Source organism: Drosophila willistoni (assembly GCF_018902025.1).
Source record: "Drosophila willistoni isolate 14030-0811.24 chromosome 2L unlocalized genomic scaffold, UCI_dwil_1.1 Seg196, whole genome shotgun sequence".
NCBI classification, from domain to species: domain Eukaryota; kingdom Metazoa; phylum Arthropoda; class Insecta; order Diptera; family Drosophilidae; genus Drosophila; species Drosophila willistoni.
The window spans coordinates 747,756-757,628 of NW_025814048.1; the positions used below are offsets into that span (position 1 = coordinate 747,756).

Below are 9,873 nucleotides of genomic sequence, written 5' to 3' on the forward strand. Positions count from 1 at the left end.
TATTTAATAAAACTACCGTTTAGTATATTTCGATATTAATGAAATACTTATAATATACATACGTAATATTTAATTACCCTTTACAAATGAAAAACAAAAGGCTTAAGGCCATTAAAATTGTATTTGAACTTTAGTACCAAAAAAAAAAATGAAAGAACATCTCAACAAAGTAACTAACAAGATTTTGCTGATAGTTGTATTGATTTAAACACAAATATTGTGGACAGTCTGCCCGAACTAACTTTGATATGACCATCTTCCCTTAAAAAAACTACACATCTGTTTTGTGTTTAGTTCCAATCCGATTTTCTGCTAGAATTATTTCAATTGAAAAAAGATTTTAATTAGTCTAAATTAATAAGGAAGCCGAGTTTATCCTCTTAGAATGCTAAGAGTTGATCTCAGCACATTAAAAATAATAGATGAATATGTCGAGGGCTATGGGAAAATACACAATTAATTTTCATCCTTTTGATTGACACTAAACCTTTCTGCTAATACTGTCCTCTGATTAGTATAGTTTCATTCTACAGTACCAAGCCTTTAATTTGTCCTATATTGAAATTGCTTCAGCAAAACATAAATGTTTGTTAGTCTCTTTGTAAATCAGGGACTAAGTTCCTGCTGACCTGTGACTCAACAGGTCTGACTAAAGTGTACAAAAAAAACAAAAAACAAAACAAAACTCTACTCTTAAAAAGTTAGACTGATTTTATGCATTTTTTTTATACACGCTCAACAATCTCACACAATGCCAACTCTATATGCATTTAGTTTCAATTAAAATGTATTTTTGTTGCATTTATTGTAACTGCCAAATGTTTAGCAATATGATTTTCTTTTAACTATGTGTGTATGTAGTTAGGAAACTGCAAAACCAGCAAAACGAAAAAAATAAAGAAAATAACAACAACAACCACATTGAAAAATGTGCAAGAGTGAATGTATGAAGTGAATGTATCGTCGTGTGCCTCGAAACTCAAATCCGGAGAGAGCTTATTATCATTATGCCAAAATTACACAGATAGTTAAAACTGAGTATCCAACTCTAAACTGTAACTCGAAATGAAAATGTAAATGAGAGGATAATCTATGACAATTTTTAATTAATTTGCTTAGAAATTTTGTTGCACACGTTGCCATTTTTAGTTGAAAAAGTTTTAATTAAATGCATTTATTAGCTTAGCCTGTCAAAATATTGTACAAAAAAAAGCAACACACGGCAAAAAAAACCAATAACAACAAACAATAACAAAACATAGATTGCAAAAAAAAAAACGTTTATCAACACACACACACACACCCACATACACAGCATATACTGTTAGTAAACATATCTACCAAATAAATGTCTATAATGCATATTAAAAATTCATAATAGCTAGAAAAAAAAACAAAATTAAATAAAAGCTTTGGTCAACAATTTCAGTTTCCGTTGCATTTTCCATTGACATTTGCAGTGTGTTCTGAATGTAAATTTACAACAAATACAACTACAACTACAACAACAAATAATATTAAAATAAATAATGTATGAGCTATGTATGTATTTATTGTTTTCTGTGGGAATTGTATAGATATTCAGATTGCAAACAGAAAACTAGGCAGCAAATAGCATCAAGGAACCCTCAAAAAACCAACAAAAACCAGTTGCCATTGTTAAAACGAAATAAAAATTAAATAAAATAATGCAAAATCATTAAGCATATTTATGCGAATTGATTCATTTAATTGTAAATTGTAAAGCCCAGTATACGCAATCCAATGAAAGTAAAATTAAATAAAGTAAATACAGAATTGTGTAATAAACTTATTTGAAAAATGTATACACATAAAATGTTTTTTGTTATTTACAATGCGGTAATTGGGTAAGAAAAAAACATACATAGAAAATTACATTTTTAGGATATCATAGTATACAACTCTATGGCTTATGGCTTAGTTTAATGAACTTAAGAAACCTTAATCCAAAATTAAGAAAAGGAAGCTAATTTATTTTAAATCAACTCTAACCATTGGCAGATCCATTCGGAGAGAGGTTCCCCCCAAAAGGCCTGTGAGAAAAAATTGTTTCTGCATTATTTTAACCCAGTTTATTAGTATGTTCGAATAAATTAATTTGGAACAAAAATAATTTGTCCCTAATATCATCATTTGTCTAAAATTCGAAATGATTTAAAGTTTTTTTTTTACAAAACATGTTGTTCCAATTAATAAGCGCTGTTACCTTACTCCAAACGAAAGCGCCAATTCACGGACTCAACTTGCAAAAACCTTAAACAAAACAAATTTTAAATTAAATGGATAAAATTTTAAAAATTATTTCAATTTAATTAAATCTCTAGAAAATTTTTAAGGATAAAACTGAGAAAAACTGTGCACTAGAAATTATCAGAACATTCCAAAATATCCTTTTGGAGGCTAAATCCTTTTTTATGCGAGTTTGAGGTAAATTACATTTGAACCATTTTTGTGGGGTGGATAGTCCCTTATAGTCCTCTCCTTATAATTGGCGTCCTCGCGCTTAATAAATATTAGACCCCCCCAAAGAAAAACAATAAATCTTGATCATCTTCCATATTTGAATTTCCATTTACGTTTATTCATGTTAATAATTTTCATATTATCCAGTTATTGTATTAATTGTTTTGGTTTTTAGGTTTTGGGTTTTTTTTTATTTATAATTTTGTTTCGATTTTGATCTATTCTTCATGTTCGTCATATCAATTTGCAAGAATAAATAATTTGAGTTTACATTTATGGAATTTTTTTTGGATTATGGTCTGGATGCGACTATAGGTTTCATACAAACACTAGACATTTATATATATAGTTTTTTTTTTATTTTTTGTTTTGTAGGTATTACATGATTAAATCTCTTTCATACACTTTTCCCAGTATGAATAATAATAATAATAGTTGTATACATAATTTTGCAATTTACTATGTTTTTTTTTTTTTTGTTTTTGGGAAAAGGGAAGTGGGTGAAGGAAATTCTTTTTTCTTTATTCCTTTCGCAAGTTAAATACAATACAAATACAATTCATTCATCTATTTATATATATATATATTTATTTATGGGTTACATTAATGACTTTTTGGATTTGGATTAGACAGCAATAATTTTTTATATGTTTAAGCATTCAAATTTGCTGATAATACATCTGAATAATGACAACAATTGAAAGCAAAATCCGTTTTTGCCCTATGAATAATATTAATAACAATATTAGTTTTTCCCCCACATATCATTCAATATTTCTGTTAAATTTTTGTATTATTATTTTTTGTTTCTTTTTTTTTTTGTAACTTTGACTAAAAGCAAAGACCGAAATAAAGTAATGAAGAAAAGTTTCAATGCAATGCAATAGGTTTTTACAAAAAACGAACAAATCAACAGATACAGTTCTTTCATAATGCCAAAAATACCCAACAAATTGTCCAAAAACGGTCAATTGTTTTTTCCGGTCAGTTTGAATGTTTTTTAAGGCTTTAATTTTCTTCATTTTCAATTCATTATAATTCATGTCATTTCAGTTTTGTTTTTTTTCTTCATTTTGTATGGTCTTTTCACCCTTACCTCTTATCAATTTCCGTAACCGGGTCTCATTCTACACTCTACAATGAAAACAAGACCTCCTGTCGTTGTGCAGTTTATTTTACTTTTGTCACATATTCTTTGGTTTGGGGTATTTATAATACAGCGATATGCTTTTACCATTTATGTTTAAATTTTAGTTTCTTCTTTCTTTGCAATATATACTTTTAATTCCATGAAATTCAACATTCAACGAGCATTTTTCATTTTGCAATATTGTTCGTGTGTGTTTGTGTATGTATGTATATATTTTTCAGCAGTTTTGTATTTGGTTTTTAGCTGTACAAAACACTTGCAGCTTGTTTTTAGGAAAAAGTACAGTAATAACGGCAGCAAGCAGGATTCAGGATATCAAAGGTGGTCTTTCTGTTTGTGTGTGTGTGTGTCTGTGTATAGGAGCGGATGTGGCGTTAGGCATTTAGTTAACATAAAAAATAAATGCACCGATCTGAATAAGATCCGATTTGAACTTTGTTTTGTTCATCTGTCTTGTTATCTTGCACGGTGGGATCAAGAGAGAAAGGTTAACCAATGGAAACAATTGTGCGTTTACAGAGAGTGTGTGTGTGCGTGTGTATGGGTGTGTGTGTGTGTAAAAGCAAAATTTTGTTTATTTAAGCATTTCCTGTCGTTTTTTTCTTGGACGTTATTGTCTCACCTGCCCTAAAACTGCTTCACCAATATACTCAATTGAAATTATTCTCGATTTCTTTCTAAATGTGGGTATATATATATATATATATGTATGTATGTATATTTTGTATATTTCATTAATATGCAACACATTAAAATTTTTACCATTTTTGCCCTACATAAAATACATAATCATACTATTTATTCATTGGAATACATCATTGGAAAATAATAATATTGACTTATCAATAGTCCAAGTCCTTAGATAAGCTGGAGAAACTGTAGAGCAAATGGGGAGGAGGGAAGGGAGGGAGAGTGAAGTGCAACAACTAATTATAAGTTAAAAAATTTCACCAATTTTGCCAGCCCATTTTAGATTTTAGTTTTGTTTTGCTTTGTTTTTTTTTTTTTTGTGCGTTTCTCTATTGTGAAAGCCTTTCCAAACTGTACAGTTTTTATCAGTATTTTTTTGTTTTTTTTACGCCAGCATACATATATACAGAAAATAATTGATTGAATAAATTTGAAAGCTAAGTAGAATTTTCAAAACAAAAGTTAGCACAAAAATTGTGCACATTTAATAAGTGCCAAGTTTAGCGAGAATGATTTATGGAAAATTTGTTAATAACATTTGTTTTGTTTCCGCCATATTTAACAAGAAATTTCTCTTTGCTGTTTGAGTTACAAGTTCAAGATTTATCATTTGACATTTACACTGAGGCGATTGAACGCAATAAAAGTACATATATATGCATGGATTATACATGTGTCTGTGTGTGTTATTTGATTTAAAAGAAATTGTTTAATGCTGTTGGTTGCTGTTGTTCTGGTGACTACTTTCAGCTAAGTTCAAATTTGTGTTTGTGTGTTGTATCATCTTTGATAAGTTAAGTTACGACCAGTCCCAATAACCGCACTTTAACAATTACAATTGGCATTGGGCGTACCCTGCGGCTGATCGGTCAAACGTTGACCCTTCTGACCGCCGCCCACTAACGTTGGATCAGCATCAAGACTTTCGGACATCTTATCGCATATAATATCCACCAAACGCTCAAAAACAGCCTAATGAAGAAAAACGAGAGAGTGTTGAGAAAAATTGTTAAAGTTTTTTTTCTATTAACTTTACCTTAACATTCACATTCTCCTTGGCCGATGTCTCAAAGAATTCCACGCCCAATTGATCGGCCAATTGACGTCCTCGCTCAAAGCTTATGACTCGTTGATCTTCCATATCGCATTTGTTTCCCACCAAAATGACCTGAGCGTTATCCCATGAATAGGTTTTTATTTGTGTGACCCTAACAAAATCAAGATAAACAATTAGTTTTAAATACAGAGTTATACAGTTTGTTGGCCTTACCAATCCTGTACTGAATTGAAGCTATCCTCGTTGGTGACATCATACATTAAAATGAAACCCATGGCACCGCGGTAGTAGGCTGTGGTTATGGTGCGGTATCGCTCCTGTCCAGCTGTATCCTGCAGAAAATAATGAATAGAAAGGACAAATTGGTTAACATCCTTTGTTTATGTCATGACAAACACAATTAAACAACGATGACATCGACCCACACACACACACACAAACACATATGATGGGGCTGAGACACTTTTCAGAGCACTGAACTGTAAAGCATTGACCTTGATGCAATATATAGAATCATCGACAACTTTCAGTGTTGCCTTTATAGCTTTTTTTAGGGCATTTAGCTGTTATGTGTTTGCTCTCAGTATGTGCCCATGTAAGTATGCTATACTTTTAGATTAAACATTTGTGTGGCCTTCTTTTGAATTCTTGTGAATTTGGCTTAACAAAGATCACCAGATGCTAAACTTATTGAAAACTTACCCAAATCTGAAGCTTCACTCGCTTATCATGACGAAAGACAGTCTTCACCTTGAAATCAATGCCCACTGTGGACACAAAGGCCGATGTGAAGCTATCATCAGCATAGCGAAAGAGAAAACTTGTCTTGCCCACACTGGAATTGCCAATGATGAGGAGTTTGAACATGTAATCAAAGTTCTGATCGGCAGCATCTTTTTGCCATTTGGGATCACCACCGCCAGCCATTTCTGAAGTGAGAGAGAAAAATAAATGATTAGAAAACTGAAATTTCAGCTGCCTTTGCTTTAATTGTTCATAAATATCGTACAACATTTGATTCATATCGACACTAGCAGTTATAATAGAAACAACGAAAAAAAAAAATCGAAGTGAGAGAAAGGCAGAATCTTTTGTAATCCTTTCTTAAGGACTGTTTTTTTTTATCCCAATTGTATTTTGCGGTATATTTTGTATAAATGTTTTCATCAAAATGTTTGATACAACGCTTGGTACTGTATTAGGCTTTTTGGTACGAATGATATGGCTGATAGTTAGCCAGATTCTTGGGCAATTAATACAACATCCCTTAATTGCCACGGGATTGGCCATCTTTGTGGGCATAATCAGTCAAACGGATCTAGTGGAGAAGCTAAAGGAGACCTACGAGAAAGCAATAAATTGGCTGCATGGTAATAGCAAATATAAATGTTATCCCCCGTATGATTATAGCATTGGTCAAGGACCACACACCTGGCTGGAGGATGCTGGCTATCAGAGTCCTGTTAATATCGAAGAAAGTCAAATTCAACGTCTGGCTATACGTGAGTTACTCAATTGGAATCATTATGATGATCTACCGGCCAGCATTCAGCTGGAGAATACTGGGCAAACTTTAGTGCTTCGTGCCCAATTCCATGGGAATGCTCCGACCATAAGTGGAGCCGATTTGTTGGCCAGCTACACATTTGTGGAGATGCGTTTCCGTTGGGGCTGGTGCAACAGCGAGGGCTCGGAGCATACACTGAATCATAGAAAATTTCCGTTGGAAATGCAGGTTATGCATCGCGCCGGTTCCGGGCAACCAAGAGCTTGTACTAGCAGCTACGATCTCCTGATGATTGCCTATGTTTTTGAGTTATCGGCACACAATCCCTTCTTGGATCCACTTATACAAAATTTGCGGCTGGTCCAACAACCCGGAAAACGTGTCTATATTCCCCCATTTCCCCTGTCCTACTTGATGTATGCCTTTCGGGCAGGATTCTATTCTTATGGAGGTTCATTGACACAACCGCCTTGCTATCAGGGCACTGAATGGTTCATTTTTCCCGAATCCCTGGCAATAAGTGATTTCCAGTTGCGACATTTTCGACAATTGTTGAGTACCGATGGCATTACACCAATTACAAGAAACTCACGACCTGTCCAACATTTGGGTAATCGTGTGATTAATTTAAATTGCTTTTGTCCCTACGATGCCAATCAGCTGGCAAGGATGCATGTGGAACTATGCCAACAACAGCAGCAGAAACTGGAGGAAGAGCAGCAGCAGCAGCAGGAACAACAACAGCAGGAGCATCGTCGTCAACAACAACTACAACAACAACAACAACAGCAGCAGCAGCAGCAACAACAACATCAACAACAGGAGAGTGAGCAGCAACAACATTTTGTGGAGAAGCCTCCCTTGGCAACAACTGCAGCAGTAGCATTTGAAGATGAAGGTCGTTTGATAGAGACCATAGACACTACCACTATAATCAGCAGCTCCAATACCAGCATCTGCATGACCACTCTGATGCGTAAGCAGTCGGAGGAAGTCCATGACCAGGCAATACACAATCAACAACAGGAACAACCGCAAAACCAAAACCAAAACTGTTGTCGTATCATATTCACTGGTGGTTCTATGGATACGAATAATAATACGAACAAATGTGGCCTTCAACGAGACCAAAGTGACGACATTGAAATTACAGTCGGCGGAGGAGAAGGAACTGTGGGAGGTCTCAGATCCCAAAGCAGCTGTGATGCTCTCTATGGTGTGGGCGATGGCGTCAATGTGGGGAGTGTTCGTGTTGAATTGATTGAATAAGAAGACGCAAAACTAAACTTACACAAGAAGAGGGAGACAAGGAATATCTGGATTGGAGTGGTGGAAGAAAAAGAGGTCTCTTGTTGTTCAATATGTTTCCCGCAGCAAGCAGCATATAAAATAATGATAAAAACATCGAACCGTATACGGGTTCTTGTCCAACAAGAACTTTCTTTTTTGCTGCATAAATTAAACATATTGCATTAAGATTTTTGCTTCATTTTTCCGTTCATTCAATATTCTTTCTATATAGTATCTCTATACATATATATATATACATATATATATATATGTGTGTAGAAAGCAAGTTATAGTGTTTCAAAGATATAGAATAATCTGGCGATTTACCCCCCAAAGGCCTCTGGCAGACTGTCAAAAACAAGTCAAAGCAACTGACGAGAAAAGGACGTTTTGGGGAAGTGACAGGAGGACAGCTCGTTTATGCTCAAGTAAAAAAGGCAAAAGCCCAGTGTTATCTCAATTTTTCATAGGGAGGAGGGATACGGAGGAAGTGAAGAGTGGGAGAATGTTGTTATCTGCTTAACGTTCCATGTAATTATCGATTTTCTGTGGTTACGTTTTCTACGCATTCTTTTAGTGTTTCAAATTTCAAATGTAGCTACATATGCCAGCTGTTTCCATGGACAGCTGCTTCTGGCTCTGCTGCTGGTTAACTTAATTATTGATAAGCAAAAAACAGCAGATTCTTAGATTTATAAAATATTTAAAGAAACAGGCAAACAAAAGATATGATTTAAGAACAAGTTATTTTCGGAACAGGTTTTCTCAGTCCTGTCCAGTCCGTTGCCTGGATCTCTCTAAATCCGACCCCTATAGAAGTTCAAAGTTCTAATATTTGATTTATATTCTGAGACCATCATCTTGCTTAACTTTAATTTGCGTAGCTAACTAAGATGATCAAAAATATATAAAATATATGTTATTTTGATTTGATAATTATTAGTATTGGGTTTGGTATTCATAAAAATCAAAAGCTGCTATGTATTTTATTCACTTACTGTGTCTGTCTTGAGGTTTTGTGGTTGTTTCTTTTGCGGATGCCTTTAAGTGCTGCTGCTGCTGCTGCTGCCGTTACTCCTCGTTATTGTTGTTGTTGTCGTAAGCTAACTGCTACGTGCCTTTCTATGAGTAGGTGTATTTTTGTGTAAGTGTGTGTTAGTGTAGGTGTATTCTTGTACTGTTATTTTTCACACACACACATATATAGACAAATCGATATTGTGGCCTGCGACTTGGTAGCTTTTATTTCTTTTGCACTAAGCACAGCCTTGGCTCTGAACTAACATACGTTCGGACCTTAAATTTTTTTACGTATTTAATTATTTTTGTTTAGATACTTTTATATGCTATATAAATTATTAAAGCGTAACCGCAAACAACTCGTCTAGTCGATGGAATTCACTGAGTTTAAAAAATTGTATGTAGGGCTCTGCAACTTTAATCCGTTTTGAACATGCTATTCGTCACTTTCAAAATCACTCAAATTATTTGAATATAAGAATAAATATAATATTATTTAATACTTATTCGTATTCAGATTAATATTTTTAACCAAATTATAATGTGTGTACAAATCAGTTGAAAGTTGCAACCTTGTCTTAAATTCCGTTTTCTTGCTTTCACACGGCCTTCTCTATGGTAGGACTCTAATAAGGAAACGAATGTGGGGAAAACTTTATTCTCTCTCTCCCTGAT

General features: G+C 33.9%; 2 protein-coding genes across 2 annotated transcripts; one reads left to right on the plus strand and one right to left on the minus strand.

Annotated features, from left to right (window-relative positions):
- Positions 1–4,762: 4,762 nt before the first annotated feature.
- LOC6639850 (ras-related protein Rab-3) lies at positions 4,763–9,474 on the minus strand. The gene is made up of 5 exons (XM_002062799.4): positions 9,177–9,474; positions 6,084–6,310; positions 5,595–5,713; positions 5,361–5,532; positions 4,763–5,296 (listed from the first exon to the last, which is right to left on the minus strand). The coding sequence occupies exons 2-5, from the start codon at positions 6,306–6,308 to the stop codon at positions 5,150–5,152; spliced, it is 663 nt and encodes a 220-aa protein (XP_002062835.1). The 5' UTR covers positions 6,309–6,310; positions 9,177–9,474; the 3' UTR covers positions 4,763–5,149.
- LOC6639849 (receptor-type tyrosine-protein phosphatase zeta) lies at positions 6,385–8,364 on the plus strand. Its single transcript, XM_002062798.3, has one exon. The coding sequence runs from the start codon at positions 6,553–6,555 to the stop codon at positions 8,155–8,157; it is 1,605 nt and encodes a 534-aa protein (XP_002062834.1). The 5' UTR covers positions 6,385–6,552; the 3' UTR covers positions 8,158–8,364.
- Positions 9,475–9,873: the final 399 nt, after the last annotated feature.

Bases quoted from the DNA above. Each gene is read 5' to 3' on its own strand.
- LOC6639850 (XM_002062799.4), bottom strand. From the start codon at position 6,308: ATGGCTGGCGGTGGTGATCCCAAATGGCAAAAAGATGCTGCCGATCAG. The intron at 5,714-6,083 runs GTAAGTTTTCAA...TATTTTCTGCAG, and splicing joins GAGTGAAGCTTCAGATTTGG to GATACAGCTGGACAGGAGCG. The intron at 5,533-5,594 runs GTAAGGCCAACA...TGATTTTGTTAG, and splicing joins TTCAATTCAGTACAGGATTG to GGTCACACAAATAAAAACCT.
- LOC6639849 (XM_002062798.3), top strand. From the start codon at position 6,553: ATGTTTGATACAACGCTTGGTACTGTATTAGGCTTTTTGGTACGAATG.